This window comes from Neoarius graeffei, chromosome 20, assembly GCF_027579695.1.
Source record: "Neoarius graeffei isolate fNeoGra1 chromosome 20, fNeoGra1.pri, whole genome shotgun sequence".
Lineage (NCBI taxonomy): Eukaryota > Metazoa > Chordata > Actinopteri > Siluriformes > Ariidae > Neoarius > Neoarius graeffei.
Window position 1 is genome coordinate 2497112 of NC_083588.1, and position 21142 is coordinate 2518253.

The following is a 21142-nucleotide window of genomic DNA, read 5'->3' on the forward strand; positions in this document are numbered from 1 at the left end:
ATCCATATTCATGCCTTAGATGAAAAAAAAAGTTGTCTTAAAAACAAGCATTTTGTGTTTCTCCTGGATGAGGTCCTTGTTGAATAAAGGCACAGTCAGACAGGTGGTTATCTCTGTCCCGTCGATTTGCATGTAAGACATTTTGCATATCTGTTCATGTGTGTGTGTGTGTGTGCGTGAGTGTGTGTGTAAAATTGGGCCTGCGAGCCTTCAGAGCTTTCAGCACATTCCATAGTGGTGTGTGTTGGGGCATTTTTTTAAACGGGGGAATGGATGGAGAGAGCACGTGTGTGTGTGTGTGTGGGGGGGGGTGTTGTTTTTTTTTTTTTTCCTCGAGTCCCAGAGCCTGTGTAGTTGGGGGTTGGTTGGATTTCTGGACTGCAACACAAACACAACGAGCCACGCCACTACGATCCGGGCGCCATGATCCCACCCAGGCTGCTCAGGGGGGAAAACAGGAGCCTCAGCCGAGTGCAAACACTCACTGAATGAGCCGAGATGTTTATTATCGTGTTGCGCTGCAGGGTGTCTGTGTGTCCGGCAGCGTTCACACAGTAACTGGAGCTCGCAGGAACTAATCTCTGGAGAGTCATACCACAGAGAGAAAAAAACAAAACAGAAACACTTCCGACTCAGAATGGTGCCCAAGTTCAAGATCAACTCAGTGGCTGATTGTTAATTTTTATAGAGATGTACACAGTAAATAAAGCCACCTGATGGAACTCCAGTTGGATCTTTCAGCATTATCCGAAGCAGATCTGTTCCACTCATCCACTGATGTTCCAAGTGTGCACTTTGGAGGGCTTTTTGTACATAATAATACAGTATAAACATGTTGCCACGGTTACCAGAGCATACTTAACCCATTCAGTTAATCCCAGTGTCACTATAACAACCACCACATCCATCCATCCATCCATCCATCCATCCTCTGTAGCTGCTTATCCTGTGCAGGGTTGCAGGCGGGCTGGATCCTATCCCAGCTGACTCTGGTTGAGAGGCGGGGTACACCCTGGACAAGTCACCAGATCATCGCAGGGCGACACACAGAGACACACAACCATTCACACTCACATTCACACCTACGGTCAATTTAGAGTCACCAGTTAGCCTAACCTGCATGTCTTTGGACTGTGGGGGAAACCGGAGCACCCGGAGGAAACCCACGCGGACACGGGGAGAACATGCAAACTCCACACAGAAAGGCCCTCACCAGCCGCTGGGCTCAAACCCAGAACCTTCTTGCTGTGAGGCGACAGCGCTAACCACTACACCACCGTGCCGCGTTCGACCACCATGTGATTAAGTGAATTTGAAAACATGCATGAACGTTCATTGATTGGTTGCCAGGAATTTTCTCAGAGGTGAGCTCATGTGTGACGTAAAGGACAGCGTCAGTATCCTCCAACACATTTACACAATAATAATATATTTATCATATACAGTACATTTACATCATAAATAAATCAGTTCACGTCATTTCTGACAATTTAATGCCATTTAAAAATTATTGTATCTCTGATAATGTACTACTTTATTCCGTGTGAATAATTAACATATGATGTAAACAATGCATTTCAATGTGTGCATTTCATCATATTAGCATCATATCGATAATTTTACAATACACATTTAAATATTTTACGTGTCAGAAATAATTTTTTTAACCTTTTCGAAAAGACGTTGTTGACTCGAAACCAATTGCAAAAACAAAAAATTGAATCGTTCCACGATGCTCGCAAATTAAAGTGCACGCTGGAAAAAAAATTTAGATTGTGAAGTCTTCTTTGGCTGTTTCTTTCAGAAAATAACCTTTTTTTTTGAAGCTTAGAACCCTCAACTGTCCGACAGACCCTTCCAGAACCCTCGGAGAACCCTTTTTTATCTAACAGTTGGATTTCCTGGGTGAGTGTGTGGTGTAAATTACTACTCATTATTTTCTTCTCCAAAGGGTTCCTGGATGGTTCTTTAGGGTTCTTGAGATAACTCAGGGTTCTTCGCGTCCTGAAAAGGTTGCACGTGGAAAATTGTCTGGTCAGGAAACTCGATGCTGATGGGTTCTACACAGGAACGACCAAAGAATATGATGTGTTGAAATTATTCATGGATGAGGAGGAGGATTCTTGATCCTGATTGGTTAATCCTGATTCTCAGCATCTGGTAGGTCATAAAAAAACAAACAAACAAGGAACATGTGGAAAACACGGAATTCTGAGTGACATCATGAGAACAGAATAACACTATTAATGGTGTGACAGACTCAGCTGGGCTTCAGATGTATCAACATTGTTGATTAACCATCAGGAACGAATTAAAACTCCTCAACTTGAGCAAGTTTATGGTTTATTTTTCCTCAGTGAGAGCTTCTCTTTGAATCAGAGCTTGCTTTTGGCTGGAGCTCGAATGTGGTTGATTTTAAAGATGATGAGGCCCAAGTGTTCGGGGACTCAGTCCTGCTTGAAGAAGGACTTGCTGAAAATGCACTTTTTTTTCCTGCAGCTCATGTCAGAATTCCATGTCAACGCTTTTCACTTTTTCACAGAGACAGAAATGTGATGACCAATCAGTCCTGTGCTCGGCTCTGCGGAAGAATTTGCATTGCAAAGTGACCGTCACAGTTGCAGAATGTGTCATTAGCGTCGCAGCGGCGGGGGAAAAGGAAGAGCGCGGTGGAAAAAATGAGGGCAACGATTTGCTCTGCTTCTGCCACATTCTTTCTCTGATAAAAAGGAAAAACAAATTATGAATCGAAGGCAGGACGCCATTTTTTCCTGTGTCTGGGAAAGCTTTCCAAACGGAGAGGACGAGCCAAAATGGGTTTTCAATATGAAAATATTTTCATGTGTTGACAGTTTTTGGTGTCGGGTGTGGCGTCTGCTTTTGAGAGTGACAACAAATTGCTTGGGTGTGGCATCATATGTTATGAATTCCAAAAGAAAAAAGAAAAAAAAAGATAAATTAAATTCCTGAAGGTTCTGGCTGCAATGACGTTCCTGGCGAAGACGCACAAGAGGGAAGAAACGGAAACGTCCTTTGAGAGGGTGGGGGTCGAGCAGACGTAAAAACAGACGTCCACTTAAGCAGGATTGAGGGATTTGCTTTCTCTCTCTCTCTCACACACACACACACACACGGAAAATTAGATGTGCCTGGCACACTGGAGCAGTTTTGTTTATAAATGTGGGACTTTGTGTACTCAGAGTCTTATATTTGTGCTCATATGACAGAAATAAGTGGTGTTTTGATCACGAGTGCTTGGCACACCGAGTCACAATCTGTTATTTGCATGAAGAGACTAAACAAACAAGTGGCACGGGGAGCCGTGGCTCAGCTCAGAGACCTCAGGCTGTGCCTTCTCTCTGATCCCAAGCATTAGAGGAGAAATTCTCAAATTCGAAACGCCCCACTTCCTCGCACGTGAGCGTAATACGCCGCAGATGCAAAAGCCGAATGGAATCCCATGAAGTCCGTGTGGAGCAGTAGGAGGCTCCTCAGGAGTCAGACGAGGTCTCTCTCTCTCTCTCTCTCTCTCTGAAGATCAGATGAACATCTGAAGATTCTGGAGAGGATCCAAAAAGCGTGTGAATGAAACTCCCTCGCTCCTGCCGCCTGTCCGAGTCCGGAATGCTGCATGAAAAGGCTCAAAGCGAATATTGTGCAAAATGAAATGGGAAAAAAATGTTTCCAGAGATCCAATACAGTCTTTTAACTCTGTACACAGCTGAAATTCAGTCACACCAATCATCAAGCTCAGACTGATTCACTTGGGTGAAAGTTTTCTCAACTGATAACGACACTGAGGCAGTCAGAGACGCCCGGTCCGAAATCTTAAAACAATTCCAAAGGAAGCAGAACGAAATCTGAAGTGTCTGATGGGAAGTTTTTGCAAAAAGGAGGCTGGACGCTTCACAAACGAATAAATCAATGAATTATAAATCAGATCAGCTTTCGTTTATCAGCTGTTGGTTATTCCAGGCCCAAACGGAGCATGTTTTGAGGTTGTGCTGGAAATTTTCCCCCAAAACAGCCCACTCATAGCCTAGTAAACTAGACCCACCCGCCTAGCGGCCAAAAATATTTTTGCCTACGAGTGGGTCTAGCCTCGGACCACATCAACAACACACCCCGGGCATCAAATCGTGCCCGCCAATCACAACGCAAGGTTTTTGTTTGGATTCTTTGGGCGGGCTTTTGCAGGAGTGACGACAAGGCTGCGCGACGCTGGAGAAAGCACAGCAGGAAAGATGGCTACGGCTAGTGAACAGCGCGCGTTTGACTCCGCTTTGGAATCAGTTTTAGAAGAATTAGACTTGGAGTTTTGGTTGAAACATGAGCAGGAAGAGGCTCTCCGCTCATTCCTTTTCAAGAAGGACGTTTTCGCTGTTTTGCCGACTGGCTATGGCAAAAGTCTGATCTACCAGCTGGCTCCGCTCGTAGCCAAAAGGATGGGGCTAAGTGAAAACCCTATGGTGGTAATTGTCTCCCCCACTGCTTTCTGTCGCTCTGACTACGTCACAGTCACTGTTGCGCTGATTGGTCAGAGCGTTGGCCTATACGCACAGAGACAGTTTGAAAGACAACGGGTTGTTCCTACCCACACCCTTCGGAAATGTCTACGACCGAGACCAGACTAAATATTCACATTTAGTCTGGCTTGCCAGGCTAGCCCACTCACTCACTGACTTAAAAATTCGACTGTTTTTGAACTCGACCAATTTTCAGAAACAGCCCTTTTTTTTTTTTTTAGAGCTATTCAAACTTTCTGAGGAGTCCAATTTTTAAACTCGTCCAGTTCTCTAACCAGTCCAAATTTCCCACAACCAAGATTTTCTAACTCACCCGGTTTTACAACCAATTTACAATTTTCAAACTTGTGTAATTTTTTAAATTGCCAATTTTTTTCCAATCTCAATTTTTTAACCCCCCATTTTTGCCCTTGAACGGTGCGGCATGGTGGCGCACTGTCGCCTCACAGCAAGAAGGTTCCAGGTTCGAACCTCACGGCTGGCGAGGGCCTTTCTGTGTGGAGTTTGCATGTTCTCCCCGTGTCTGTGTGGGTTTCCTCCGGGTGCTCCGGTTTCCCCCACAGTCCAAAGACATGCAGATGAGGTAAAGTACCCAGCCACTGGGGTTGCACAAGCCAGTGCGTACTTGGTGCCAGTCCCAAGCCTGGATAGATCGGGGAGGGTTGCGTCAGGAAGGGCATCCAGTGTAAAACCAATGCCAAATCAAATATGTGGATCATAAACTGGATGATCTGCTGAAAGAAGAAGATTTTTGCTCTTGACCAATTTCTGAACTTTCCCAATTTGGTGGGAAAACCAGAACACTGTCACCAGTGCATGCATATGATCTTGATCTCATAGTAAATTGCAGTGTCGTGCACCTTTTTAAGAGTATTGTGAGTAGAACTGGCACTTCTGTAACACCATTGTTCACTTTTGGAACCGGACGATCGCTGACTGGACGTCAATTTTCATTGCAACCATTTTTGCTCAACATGTGGCAATTATGATCGAACATTTATGCCATATTGCCAACCATCTACTTCCAAGGAAAGCAGAATGTAATCCAGAGGTAGAGCTGATCAGTTGAGGGTTCGAGGCCTTTCCATTAAGGGTGAACAGCACCTTCACCTCTCCATCCAGCGCATGATATTCTCATGGTTTTTGGACTTTTTTCAAAGTCAGGCTCTTGAGCAGATGAGTGGCAGAATGTCTTAAAAAACTTTACGCTGTTATTCTGACTGCGGTCATTGTTTCTCTTTGTATTTCTCAAGAAGATTTTTCCTTTGTGTTGATTCTGCACTCGTTCCAGGTCTCCAGTGGCTGGGGTTGAGGTTACAACGAGGCTACAGTCCCTGAAGCAGAACACGCTTTGTCTCTGCGCATTAAAACCTCAACGCTGGCCGTCTGCCAACTCTGGCTTTTGTGTTTTCTCCAGAAATAGGCCTGATCGCTGCACACAATACGACGCTCCTAGGATCAACGAGGAAAAGACAATTAAAGAGGTCAGAGGCAGATCTGAGTCTCTGATTTTACAGATTCGCTCATCAACAGCGCTCGAGGTTTTGAGCTGTAAAAAGCGAGGCCTATAAACGTGTGCAGGCGTCGCTCAGGGCCTGTGAAACAGCGCTTTGTGCTGAACTGTGCTCCGGGACGGGACCTCAGTTTGGTAAACAGAAAGGTAATTGGGGAAGATAATTGTCCTCCAAAGTCGAGTTTCTTTAGCCCGAGGGACAGTCAGACGATGATTACAAGCAACAGTGAATATGCTGGCGCATAGAAGGAACCAGAAAGTCCTGCTTTCCAACAACAGTAATTTGAACCACTGCCATTACAGTTGCACAAGGAACAGCAGATGTAAGGGACATGAAACGGAAAAGTGTGCTTTGACACCTTTAGATTTATTAAAGCCAGACATAATTTACAACCTTGCTTTCTTTTCCTGGAAGGTTTCAACTTCGTTCTCCGTTTCCTGGAGAAGAACTCTGCACCTTCATTCACTGCAGCTCGTAAAGTGACCCGCGTCTTGTGTTTTTCCTTTCTTCCTTCTTTGAGTTACGAGTTGGAAAGTGCGGAATAAACCCGCTGACGCTGAATACCTAAGCGCTGAACGTCAAGACCGCAGCTGCTGTAGAGTTAAGCGCTAAAACATTTATTGCACGGATTCCCTCAGTAGGGAAACACTTTATCCTTTTTTACTTTTTCACTCCAACATGTCGGCGTTATTTGAGCTCCTATTCCTAAAAAGGTCATGTGGTCCTTGACAGGACTTTGAGATGGCTCGCGATCAGACTTTGAACTTTCAGACAAACCATCAGGATTTGGTTTCATCCATCGCTCTTACTCAGTGATGTCGAACTCTCAGGTGCCCTCGTGACGACTTAAAAAAATAATAATAATAAAAAAGGAAAAAGAGAGGCCAGTGAGGAAACAACTGTTCATAGCTGCCATAATGAACATGAAAACAGGAACTAACCAGAGATCTAAGAGCATCTTAACTAGGAGAGAGAGAGAGTGCTCATTGTGATGCTCACTCTACCATTTAACGATGATCTTTGTGCGATGGTGCTTTTGGGAAGCCCACCCCTGTTTGCCAGACATGTAACTATAAATGGATAAAAAACAGGATGGTAACAGTAACTCCACTGCATCACACCACCCGCCACTGATTATTTTCCTCTGACACACAGTGGTTCACCAATTAATTCTTTCACAATTATTTCCCTCAATACCACGGAACATCTTAAACGTCTTCAACAAGCCGAGCCATGCAGGGATCTCCGACATTTCTTCCATGACTGCATCAGCCAACCTGGAAGCACCATGCAGACTTCTGTGGCTGTTGTTTTATGAAAGAAAAAACCCCAGATGAAACGCTCGAAAGCCGAGTCAGCGTTTTCCACTGAGCAGGACGAGGAGAAAGACTGGAGCAGATTAGCAGCTGGATTCATCTCCAGCATATTTACACGTTTTGTTTTGTCGAAAAACGTGACTCCAGATTCTGTCATCCTGAAAAGCTGCAGACTAATCCCGGGAATTTTTCCAAGGTAAACTTCAAGGTTTTTGTGTTTCGTCCCAGTGCACGCAGCCTTACGTGACAGGAAATTATTCCGTTACGGTGCTTTCTTTTTGTTTTTCTCTTTTCAATTCTACGTGCAGCGGCTGTGATGCAGATGTTTACGATAACTGAGTGACGAACGTAAATGTAAAGACATTCATCTGAAATATCTTCAGCATCCGGTTATTTAAAGAAGACGTGCTTTCATATCCATTCTTCTTTCTCTGAAATGAATTGCACCCAATCTGGTTGATGTACAGACTGCGTTTAAACGTCGTCACTTCTTTACTCATTCTTCTTGTCGTTACTCATTCTTTTTGTTGTCCCTGTATGATTTTCCTCTCCTTCTTTTCCCGTCATCCTTTCTTTATTCCTTCCACTGCTTCTTTCTTCTAATTTCTCATTTTTTTCCCTTCCTTCCGAGTTCAATTTGAGTTTAAAAGGCGAATAAATTACCGTTAAAGTTCTCAAGAGCTCAACACTCGCACTTTCACCATCTTGGGATTTGACCTCACAACCTTCTCATGATTAGAACACAACCTAAAATGCTGAGCACCACATCATCATAAACTCATTCATGCTCTTTAAAGCGCCACAATCGCGCTCTTGTTTCTGAATTGCCGTGACTCGATAATTGTCCAGTGCTAATATTCTTTGGTCCGATGTGAAAGCTTGAGATGTGGTTTAACTCCTCTGAGAGTCTTAATTTTAGGAATTTCCTTCTGATACTTGATCTTATTGCCACCTGCCAGGCAGGATTTGGCGACGTAAGGAAGAAACTAGCTCTGGTTTGTTTGTTTTACCTCTGTAGGGTGTTGTCCAAATGTCAATGATCACGAACCTGAGCTGTTTTACATTGTGATTTGAAATAATGGCCAATCCAAATAACACTCAGATCTCACCGAGGCGTCCCGGCTTCGTCTTACTGTCCATCACATGACGCAATAAAAAGAATAGAAAAGCTGATACGTTCAGGTTATCATCATCATCATCATCAATCCCATTCTGTTCTCAGAGTTCTGAGTATTTGATCTCATACTCAGTGTTTTTAAGTGCAGGAAGGTGTTGCTCTAAGATCGCACCATTTTTTCATTATTTTCTATCAAACCTGAGCTTAAGATGGAGAAATAACGATCACTGGATCAAAAAAAAAATCCAATCTGATATGAGATCAATATCAGGAGCCCGAACGTGTCGTTCAGATCACGAATAAAATTATTTTTGCAAAGATTCTGATTCATTAAACTGATTCATTTCACAACAAATGGATGAGGGGAAAACTTTGCAACCACCCACCACAACATGGTGACAAAAGTAAAGAAACAAACAGACACGACTTTACAATTTCTCCACAACAGAATTACAAGAAAATAGAAGAGTTCTCTGTCGATCTGCAATGAGCCTCAAAATATCGAAATTTCATTTTGTCCTCAAACTTTTGTGCTCAACTCGAAACACCGTTTTTGTGTCTTGCATCATGAAATCGTCTGGACGTTTTAGAAGAAAATTTTGGTTCTTTGATCCGACATCCATTACAGCTCTGACCAACACAATGACATGTTTGCCGTTTTGTTTGGCGTGCAGATCCTCCCCTCCTTGGTCTCTTGAATAAATCCCCAGAAGGTAGCTGCTGTGTAAATTTCGACCGTGTGCAGAACATTTTCTTCCCTGAAAACGTAGACGGCATGTACATGGAGCGTAAACCACTCCAGGCTGGGGGTAGGAGGAGGTGTTCGGTGTGGAGTTGCGCTCTCCTGGTGCACGTTTGTAAAGACTCATTGGGGATGGCATTCTGAAGCTGAAGACTGAAAGAACACCTCAAAGTGCAGATCATCCTCTTAGGATTAAAAGTCAGATAATCACCAGGTTCTTGAGTTCCTTCTTGTGTTCCAGCGGATAATCTGTGACCTCCACTCCAGGAAGAACAGTGTTTTAATCCCTTGTGACATAATTCGCATCCAGAGCCAGAGAGAATCCAGCTTCCTGTCCTGGTCGGGCTGGGCGATGTGACAATTACATCATCTCATGATTCCTGAGGACACTGATATGATACGTCATGTATATCAACATAGACTGTATAATTTAGCTCACAAATTAAAGTTGTACAGCGCAAAGAACTTTTAAAAATAAAAACAAACCATAAATCTTCAAACTGAGTAAATTGTATCGTGATGTAATTTATCATCCTACCAATATTTATATGATTGAATCACCCAGCCCTAGGGGACAAATCAGAAATAAATGAGCGATTAATACCCTGGTGAACTACTTGCCCTGATTCTCTGCCTGATTTGGGATTTCATGTGTCTTTCTATTCCATCTCGTAAAAGAAACTCAGATTCATCTGTTCCTGGTTCATGCCTCAAACTCCCATTGTGTCTGAACAAACTTGTCTTTTTTTTTCAGTGAAACCAGATTGTATTTGTAAGATGAACACACACACTTCTGTCGCGCTCTGGCTGTCCGACTTAACTGCTTTTAAGCCACAAAGAAGTTTCTAGTTTCCTGTAAACTGACAACCAGACGGAAAAGACAAGTGCTGCAGCTGCTGCCACACTATAAAAATGTTCTTGTGGGGAATTAAATTTCTCTTAAAAGTCGGCAGAAGGAGCAGAGTCTGTGTGCGAGTTGTTCGAGAATGACCTGGGAGGCACTTGTGGATGCTCTGGATTTAAAAAAATGAAAGCGTATCCTGCTGAGGCATGGACTGTAAATTTCTCACTTTAAGTGTTTAATGTGAGGAATAACACACTTCTGGCTGGCGGTTAGAGGAAAATAATCCACGCTAGGTGGTGTGATATGGCGCAACGCATGGCAGAGTGCCATCACCATCCTGAAGTTGATCATTGTCAGATTACAGCATGGCCTGAAGTGTGTTATTCGACTTCTATCATCACAGTAATTTGCCAGTTTTCTTCTTGACTGTTTCAAGATGGTTCCTGGTCTCACTTGCATTACAGCAGATACGCCAGAGTTCCCTCACCAGCCTCTGCTTTCTTCTTTCTCTTCAAACCAAAAATGTCATAAAACTTCAACGGACAGCTTCACCTCGGACAGTTACAGAGTGCTGACACTGGAGACTCCTTCCAGAAATGTTGCATAAAAACATTTCTCCTTACAGAAAATGTCACCATATCAATAATTACATACATATATTTTTATTTGTGAAATAACCACATACAGTTAAAAAAAAAATTACCCATCCAAACAAGCTCATTAAGATAATCCTGACATCGAGGGGTACGATCAGAGCTTTACTGCTATTAAAAAAAAATAATCCACACCATCTGATTTGAGAATTCAACCACAGTGTAGTATAAATTTCAAAGAATATTCAGTTTAAAAAAGGTCCTTCATTCGTTAGAGACTCTCCAAAGGTTTATGAGTTTTAGAGAAATCTTTGAGGTCTAAGATTAGATTGTAGTTTATTTCTCATCTCATCTCATTATCTGTAGCCGCTTTATCCTGTTCTACAGGGTCGCAGGCGAGCTGGATCCTATCCCAGCTGACTACGGGCGAAAGGCGGGGTACACCCTGGACAAGTCGCCAGGTCATCACAGGGCTGACACATAGACACAGACAACCATTCACACTCACATTCACACCTACGCTCAATTTAGAGTCACCAGTTAACCTAACCTGCATGTCTTTGGGGGAAACCGGAGCACCCGGAGGAAACCCACGCGGACACGGGGAGAACATGCAAACTCCACACAGAAAGGCCCTTGCCGGCCACGGGGCTCGAACCCAGGACCTTCTTGCTGTGAGGCGACAGCGCTAACCACTACACCACCGTGCCACCTAGATTGTAGTTTATTTCTTATATATATATATGCATCTTTTTTTGTATACTTAGTACTTTTGCACTACTCCTTCACTGCCTTATCTTTTTCTCTTTATATATTTTGCTGCTGTAACAATGTAAATTTCTCCTTGTGGGATAATAAAAGGCGATCTTATCTTAGGTTTTAATTATGAAAGTGGTATTAGCTGAGGAATTTCTACTCCAGGCGAAATACTGTTAAATGCTCAGCAGAACTCCTGGAACAGTCGGCCCCAGCTCCACTGGCACCATTTATTCAACATCCTTGGCGAGGAAGAGGAAGGAATTTGTTCTGTGAGCTCGAGCCCCTGCTGGGTGGAGGTCGAATCTGCACTATTTTCATTTTCTCAGTCAGATTCATATTTTTGGTTCATTCTTTCTCGTGCACAGTGAGTGCTGCGGTTTTTACTCGACTTTCTCAATGTGTTCTTGAGCGACTGTAAATTCACAGGAATTCTAATAAACAAACATGGCTAATCGTGTTGGATTTCACAGAGTTACGAAGTCCAGTGCTGTTCTTCTACGTTCTCAGAAAGCTTAGAAAGAAGAGAAAGACAGAAGAAAGCCGCAGTTTGAGATTGTTCTTTGGCTGATATTTTGCATCGCAGTGGATGGAGATGACAAGCTACCAGGAGCCACCAGTTCGTCTTTCATTTGGGTTGGAAATGGTGAATGATATGCCTTTGTCCAAAGTTGATTGAGAAGGCATCACTGTAGGATGATTTAGACATGGAGTTTCCCCATACTCATTGGTCTCGTAGCTCCAGCACAAAACTTGCAGAAGGAAACATCAGACACCAGCCCCATCATGGCTCATGGGCTGCATTTGAAATGTTATTCTTCACCGGACGTGAACTTTCAGGTTTACAGAGGTTTGTGTGTTTAGTCAGCAGAAGCCCGTGAGGCCCTGCTGAAGTTTGGGTCTCGAGGCTTTACAGCATTCGTTGCCAAATCCTCCTCTGAATGTCGGCTCAGACGTGAGCTCAGAGCAAACGCTGCCACTGCATGACCTCATCAACTTTATGGTGGAACAGTGTGCTCTCAGGCTGAACAGTATGAAGTTTGGTGAATTCTTGGAAACATTCTGAGGCACAGCTTGTGATCAGTCATATGCTCAATCATTATTCCTCTTGTTTTCGTTTGTTTGGCTTTTGCACGGCTCTCATCGGAATGAGATCTCGGGGAGTTTTCTTTATTGCGCTCTGTGAGATGCTGCTGCTGATAATTAAAACGTCTGGGAGCTGAAATTGCCTGTTTGGCTGTTTGTTTTTCGTCCCTGGAGGAGAAAAAAGTTTTCTTTGTTCCATATGTAGGCTATTAAAAGGTTGAAAGGTCTGTATGAAGCATGGCTCTGGTATAAAATAATGACGTTCCACACTGTTTGGAGTTTTCTTCTGTGCCAACACACCTGATTCATCAGCTAATTAACGAGCTGCAGCAGGTGTGAACGAGGAGGTGAAACACTAAACCGTGAATTTCCATTTTCAGTCTCTTTGTCTGACAGGTGCTTTTTTTTTTTTAAACCCAAAACAGCTTGCACGTGAGGCAAAATACAGTACAAGCAGAGAGACAACAGAGACAAGTTTTACACCAAGTGACCAGAGAGAGGTGCAAGGTCCTGAGGACTGCTTCATCGACGAGACACAAAGCTGTCAGTCAAACGAAGAACTGAAATTTAATCATCTGAAAATTCAGAGTTTTTTCCACTCAGAAAACAGGGACTCTGCTTTTGGCCAACGCTCTAGTATTAAATGCCCAGTTTTACTGTTTTTGGATTCAGCTGATGATTCACACCAAAAAAAAAACAAAAAAAAACTGGACCACTGAGATCTGCTGGTTTCTATTTGGTCCAGTTCCTGTTTGACATGTGCGGTGAAAAAATGCAAAACAAATACTGGTTTTGGTTCTGGATTTGAATGTTAAAGCATGTAGTCCAGGTGTGTTTAACAGTTATTCCACGAAATCGAGTCGTACATGAGCTGATAGCGATGAGGCGCGCAGCACCGAGTTGTCTATAATCCATGTACGATGAGATTGAGTGGAATAACTGTTTTATTCTATCCACATTCACTGGATTTTGAGAAACAGAGCATTTTATTGTTATTTTTTGCAAATTTGATAAAAACTTTTATACAAAACGTCCAACAAAATCATTTCCACCTTAGAATGTAAACAAACCAGCGAAATGACAGGAACAATTTGTGAAAAATGCGATAATAATTCTTGAAAAAAATATGCTCTTACCATCAAATACTTTCATTCCATATTTTGTTGCTTTTTTTATTTTCAGGGTTTTGTTTTAGGGTTTTTATTTCGTCCTCGGTTGGTTCAGTATTGCCGCTTTTCCACTACAAACGCGGCTGAGTTGGGCTGAGTCGGGCTGAGCAGGGCTATTGAAGTTGCATTTCGACTACAACCGCGCTGAACCGTGCTGGCTGGAAGTGGGTGGACATATTGGGTGGAGTTAGCGAAAGTGGGTGGACGTCACGTGATGTCGTTAAGCAGCGCAAACAGTGACATCAGTGAGCTTTTAAACGGCAGTCTCACAACCCGGATAGTAAACAATAAACATGGAGTCGTTAGTGTTGCTGGTCTTGGTGCTGTGGCTTGTTGTCACCGACAACGCAAACAGATACTGGCAAGAGCGTATAGATGAGGCGAAGCGCATAAGGCTTCAGAAATTCTCGTAATTCGTAATTCTTCTTCTTCCGGGTTTACGGTGTTTACAGATCCCAGCGTGCTCGCGGGGCGTGTGTGGGCATGTGAGGACACTCCTCACCAATCAGTGCACAGGGGAGTGTCTGCTCACGCCCCCAGCCTCACTCGGCTCGCTTTGGCTCGCTTCAGCCCCACTCCAAAACGGTGCGAGTTTTAGGGGCTAAGCAGGGCTGAAGCGAGCTGAGTCGTGCTGTTCTTTGGTAGTCGAAACGCGAGCCGTGTCGGGCTGAAGTGAGCTGAAGCGAGCTGAAGTGAGCTGAAAAAGGGTAGTGGAAAAGGGCCATAACATGCTCTGCCATTTTCTTCTTCTTTAGGGTTTTTTAGCGGTTGGCAAACCAACTTAAAGGTGCAATACTGCCACCAACTGGGCTGGAGTGTGGAACAGGAGATTTTTTTTGGGGGGGGGGGGATAGAGGACTGTTCTTTTAGCTAGTTCTTTTTCTTTTAAATACTTGATAAAGTGATATATCTGACTTGATGCGCTCTGCCATTTTGTTTTTCTCTACTCAATGTGTATGAGTAGCCAATCAGAGCACGTGATTGCTCATGTCCAGTGAATGTGGACAGAATAAGTTAATTAATCCACTGGCAGATCATTGTATCTACAGTGACTTATGTGAAGAGCCAACAGCAACACAGTTACTGTAGAAATTTCCACCAACTGACAAGAAGCACCAATCACAAAGCAGTCAGGCTGCAGATGGCTAACTGTAAGAGAACACTATGGAAATAGTGAGGTCCAACAATTTGCATTATTTAAATCCAGTGATACTCGTTTCCCCATTTTTTTCCAAGATGATATTAAAGCTCTGAGTATCAACAGAAACTGTGATTCCATTCCTTTTTACATTTATTCATTCTCCTGACTGTTTTATTCCAAAATAGGATACATCTGAGCAGTTGGGTCTTGCTGAAAGACCCCCACTAGGGGCAATTTGATGATGCTGGGATTTGAACTCAGAACCTGTTGATGAGTACCATAAAGCTTTAACCACTGAGCCACAACTAGCTTTAAGAAAAAAAAAGGCCAGTTGTATCAGTCAACATTGTATGCTTTCATGGAGGAACAGCATCGCTGAATCAGATTGCAAAACCCAGTCCGATACTTGAAATGACCTCCATGCAGTAACACCATCAAGAGAAAAAGCCACAGGGACATTTCATCAAGGTTCATGTGCTCTGAAGACGCACCTCTTCTGTGACGTTTCTTGCTTCTTCAGAGTCAACGAACCTGGGCATTTGAACAAATCAGACCATCTCATTCTAGACCCAGTACTATCAAGCAATGGTATCACCAGGTGTTTTTCATTTCCAGACGAAAGCAACTTGGACAGGTCCTGACAAGTGAGACACCCTGTAGATGGGTAAGGTTCCTTTCCAATAGACAAGTGTCAAGGATCTGAACTTGATGCAAGAAGCTGCAGTGAACCAGTGGAGTTTGCTGATCAGGGAATGTTTGGTGCACATGTACTGGCCGGTTGAAGACGAGACATGCTGCGATATTTATCCCATGGTTTTATACTGAAAGCCAGTTTCAGAGAGTTGATGAGTCGAGATGATGTTACACAGCAAGATCAAGAGATGGTGGTGGTTTGTTATATGCTTGACTTGCTTTGAAAGGTTGAGTTGAAGCTGATCCCTCATGCAAGATGAGATGTTTACCAACTAACATGTTGGTGAAAGGGGAAAGTAACATGGAACAAGCCAGAATGCTTAATAATAATAATCGACCTTGCGTGTGCAGTCCATATTTAGGACCTCGTCATAATACAGTACCAATGTTCTTGTTTCCCTCAGGTTAGACTCATCCTCCTGCTCCAGTGTCAGCCATGTTGGTGATTTTGGCTTTCATCATCCTCTTTCACATTATTTCAGTGATCCTGCTTTTCATATCAACTATCCATAGTGTGAGTATGTGATCATTATAAGGAGAATTTCAGTCCAAGAACTTTCTCAGGACATAAGCACTCATTGGTTAAATGCATCTAGTCCTGAGACTGAAAAAAATTGGCTAGAAAAGACAAAATGTTGAGTTCAATGTAATTTTTTCAGGAATGGAGGATTCATTCAGTTTCTTCTTGCCACACTGAAACAAACCCGATAATTTACCTATTAATTTAATATTGTGCCACTCACAGTCATGGTGGTTTTCAACAAAAGGGGACTTCTACACTGATCTTTGGTACAGCTGCAACGTCACTTGTCAAGCGATTCCAAACTGGATAACCAAGGATACAGGTAAGTTCTTAGAATCAGAATTAACCTTTTTCATTTCTACATAAAGTGATGACCAGGTTTACTATCATCACCACTCAATCAAGTTGCATCATCTGCATACCTTTTTAGGATTATGTTTAACAGGTTTGCAATCACCATTTTCCCTTGAGGTAATCCTTGTCCACATCTTCAGGCCCATTTGAATACTTTACCAGGTGATGTGCATGAGTTGACCCCTTTGAGTGGTTGAAGTATCAAGTCAAAAGAACCGTAGATTGGTCCTGAAACAGAGATCACGACAATGTAGCCACGTTGGTCAGTGAATTCATGGAGTGGTTCTCTCATGGTTCCTAGTGGACCTTGATGGTAGTCGCAATACAGAGACTAATTTGAAGGTGGTGGTTGGTGAGATTCCTGGACTTGCTGGAATGACTGAAGATCTGTCTTCTTTGAAAAGTTGGAGGTCTGGATTTGGACATTGTGGTACACAGTGATGGAATCATTTGATGCAATCATTCAAAAACCATAGCAATTTTGGTGGAACATAAGTCCTGACAAATAACTCCATGTTTTCCATAATAAATCCGCAGAGTTTGCAGAAGGAGGATATGAAGTGCACGTCTTGGTTGATTGAAGACCAGACAAGCTTCCATGCTTGAGTCATCCATAGTGGTTTAATAATGAATGCAAGCTGTCTTCAGTGAGTTCTGGGAGTCAGTTCGAAAGGTGAGGAATCCCAAGACAAGTTTTAGCATAAATCTGACAGGTACAGTCTGATCATCCAGATATTATACAGGTCAAATCTGCAAGATCAGGAGAACACCACAAGGTACTTTGTCAAGGCAGGTTGGTCATCAGTTAGTCCCTCAACGATTTTGGTTGACCTTGATTGTCATAGTGATAAGGAGCTGAATTTGGTGATGGTTTGTTAGATTACGGGATTTGCTGGAATGGCCTACAGACATCAAGGGTTTGAACAGAAACATGAAATTGGTGAAGTTAGCTGAAGAAAGATGGGAAGTACATGTCTTGGTTGACTGAAGACCAGACAGGCTGGTATGCTCATAATGACTCCCTGGTTTCAGAGATGGGTGCCAGGACAAGGAGTTGTATTCCATAAATCCGACAGGTTGACGGTCTGATCTTCCAGATGTTATACAGGTCAAATCTGCAGGATCAGGACACCACCACAGAGTGATCTGGAAAGGCAGGTCGGTCATCGATTATTTCCCAGAAGTTTCAGGTGGACTTTGATGGTAGTAGAAGCAAGGAGCCAAAGTTAGTAATGGTTTGTTGATGGTCCTTGTTGGGATGCTGTGCAATAAACTTGGCAAACAGGAAATTCATTCCGGATTAAATGAATAAAGACCCGTTTACAAAAATAGAAGCAGATTCCAGTCACACTCATTGTAGCTGTAGAGTCTGTCCAAGAACCTGACTCTTTCTTTTTTTACTTTTCTGACTAGGTTATCTTCAGACTGTGCAGGCTACCATGATCCTGGCCACGATCCTGTGCTGTGGGGACCTCTTCGTCTTCATCCTTCAGCTTTTCCGTTTGAAGCAGGGCGAGAGATTTGTCTTCACAGCCATCATTCAGCTCTTGTCTTGTGAGTTACACGGAGGACGGCACTTATTTTTGCTGTGATAGTAAAATGCTCAGTGATGGTGTCAAGCGATGGTGTAAAGTGTCCTGTCTTGACGTTGTTTATTAGCGAGAAACCACAAAACGTAAATTCCTCTCCATGTCCGAAACATGTCAGAAAATGTAACGTGACAAGTTTACCTCTGACTGTAACCGGAGACTCCTTCCAGAAAGAAAAAAGTTTCAGTGAAGCGTCCACTGTACAAGTCCCTCTGAACGAGCTGTTACTTAGAAATGATAATGTATTAGAACGAGCGCATTTATATCAACCAATGATTTGAAAAAAAAAAAAATCAACACCTTCTGACCAATCAGAATCCAGAATTCAACAGCGACATGGTGGAAATATACAGAATGTTCTTTGCAAAATGATTCAAAAACTCTTTGATGTTCTTGTTTATTTTTTGTTCCCGTCTGTGCAGCACTGTGTGTGATGATCGCCGCATCCATCTACACGGCCGAGCGGACGAGTTTTCAGGACTCGAGCGTACACATGGGGAACTACGGTTACTCCTTTGTGCTCGCCTGGGTGGCCTTTCCCATGACATTTATCAGTGGCCTCATGTATTTAGTGCTACGCAAACGCAAGTAGACGCCGACAACAGCCCACCTCAACAGGCTGCGACCTTCGCTAACAGAATTTGTGTAAATATATCTTTTTTTAATGTGGAGATCCAAAACATGATATTGGGGAGAAAAAAAAACCCTAAAGAATAATATGAAGCATAAAATACTGGAAACTAAATTTGTTTTGCTTCTACACAATATAGTTTTAACCCTTTTTGGTTCTAAATTGTTTTTTATTTTTGGAAATTTGAGGAAAATTTTGATGACATTTAAATGAGTTAAGATTAAAATTTGAAATCGCAAAACCACTCGAGTTTTTTTTTTTTTAACTTCACAGTGTGAATTTGGTTTAAAGGAGAACTGAAGTCATTTTTAAACTTGCTTTATTTCTTAATGTGTTATTCAATTATGTTTTTGGCTTTAGTAACCTTATATCGTGACTCGTATTGGCAACGAATTGCAATTAAATATTATACTGTTGGGTGGCACGGTGGTTAGCGCTGTCGCCTCACAGCAAGAAGGTTTCGGGTTCGAACCCAGCGGCTGGTGAGGGCCTTTCTGTGCGGAGTTTGCATGTTCTCCCCGTGTCTGTGTGGGTTTCCTCCAGGTGCTCCGGTTTCCCCCACAGTCCAAAGACGTGGGGCGGCCTTGGGCTGAGGTGCCCTTGAGCGAGGTACCGAACCCCTGACTGCTCCCCGGGTGCTCTGGTGTGGCTGCCTGCTGCTCTGGGTGTGTGTGTGTGTGTGTGTGTTCACTGCTTCAGATGGGTTAAATGCACAGGATGAATTTCACTGTGCTTGAAGTGTGCATGTGACAAACAAAGGTTTCTTCTTCTTCTATTATATCAGCCTATTCGGTTTTTAGCCATGTTGAATTTAGTTCGTTTGGTCCACGGCAGGCGTCGCTTATCTGCGCGATCTTCACGAGACTTGTGCGAGACTTCGAAACGTGAAGTGTCAGCCAGGTGTCAGTGCCACCGTTTTGAAAACTTTTCCAAACGAAATATTGCACAAAAACGAGTTTAAATGACGATTACTGCCTACTTTTTTCAAACTTTCCTGATTGCTATCAAAACAAACAAAACTTCCGGCTTGATTACGTCAGCGTTCAAAAGAGGGCGCGTGCATCTTTTGACGACGTTGGCAGATGTTGGTCACTTTGATTTGCGCTGTACGTTTTACTTCCGTCCTACGATGTCTCGCACAGGTCTCAACGAATCTCGTTTACGGCCATTGCTTTGACATATGGACTGATATATTACAGAGCATATTTCAAACACTCAGAACTTGCTATAGCAGCGACAAAATAGCTCAAAAATGCATTCCGATATTTAATAAAATGAGAAATAGAATTTTGATGATAAAAGAATTGCCTTCAGTTCTCCTTTAACAAATACGATTTCTGACAAGTCAGATAAAAATCGTGCTGCCAATTTATCGAGCACCACATCATACTTGAAGCTGAATAAAGCAAGACCAGATGTGTACATGATGCCTTTTTTGTGAATTTTTTTTTTTACTGTTCGTTTTTGAATCAGAGAGTGTTTTTCTTTTGTAAACTAAGGTTGGACTTATACTGCATGTTCTATTTTACCTGCATTTAGCTTACCAATAATATTAAAAGTTTATATTGTTATTATAGTTCACAAGGCCGTGTAATAAGCTTATAACAACAGATTAGGGATCTGGGTTTGAAGCCAAGATTTGTGTTCGTATATATATATTTTTAAATTGTGTGTTCGACAGAAATGGTTCAAATAATTAAGGAGACGTTTATTTATGTTGTTTTGTTTTTTAATGAAGTATTATTTCATTAAGCTTGAACCTGTTTTACTGAAGGCTTTTTTTTTTTAAATGGAGTGAAATCAGAATGGCAGCTTTCTTTCTTTTCCTTTTTTTAACCCGTCTTGCTCGTTCTTTGTGTTAAGATCTATCCAATTGCTTGTATTTCCAGTGACTGATCCCCACCAAGGGCTCGTTTTCTGCATTTTTGAAATTTAATTAAATGTATTTTACTTGAAGTCCTCATCATTATTTCAGTTTTCCCTCATTTTTACTTTGCTTTCATGTTATTTCTAACAGTTTCAGTCTTACACTCCATATATTTAACAGTTATTCCACAAAATCAATTCGTATGTGAGCTGATAGGTGACGAGGCGCGTAGCACCGAGTCGTCTATAATCCATGTACGACAAGACTGAGTGGAATAACTGTTTTATTCGATCCACATTCACTGGATTTTGAGAAACAGATCATTTTTATTTTTTGCAAATTAAATAAATAAAAAGTTTATACAAAACGTGAGACAAAATCATTTCCGCTTAGAATGTAAACAAACCGGCAAAATGACAGGAGCAATTTGTGAAAAATGTGACAATTCTTGAAAAAAATGAAAAAAAAGATACATTCTTACCATCAATACTGTTATTCCATATTTTGTTGCTTTTTTGGGGGGGGTTTGTTTTAGAGTTTTCATTTCGTCCTCAGTTGGTTCAGTAACATGCGATGCCATTTTCTTCTCCTTCTTTAGGGTTTTTTGGCAGTTGGCAAACCAACTTAAAGGTGCAATACTGCCACCAACTGGGCTGGCATGTGGAACGGGAGATATTGGGG

The 21142-nt window shown here is 42.4% G+C and overlaps 1 protein-coding gene across 1 annotated transcript in view; it reads left to right on the forward strand.

The window, feature by feature from the left end:
• Positions 1-20550, forward strand: part of emp2 (epithelial membrane protein 2) — a 21742-nt gene extending 1192 nt beyond the window's left edge. Inside the window, exons 2-5 of the mRNA XM_060901094.1 lie at positions 15902-16011; positions 16243-16342; positions 17788-17928; positions 18386-20550. Coding sequence (XP_060757077.1) covers positions 15934-16011; positions 16243-16342; positions 17788-17928; positions 18386-18555 — 489 coding nt within the window. The 5' untranslated portion in view covers positions 15902-15933 and the 3' untranslated portion in view covers positions 18556-20550. The remainder of the gene's footprint in view (positions 1-15901; positions 16012-16242; positions 16343-17787; positions 17929-18385) is intronic.
• Positions 20551-21142: the final 592 nt, after the last annotated feature.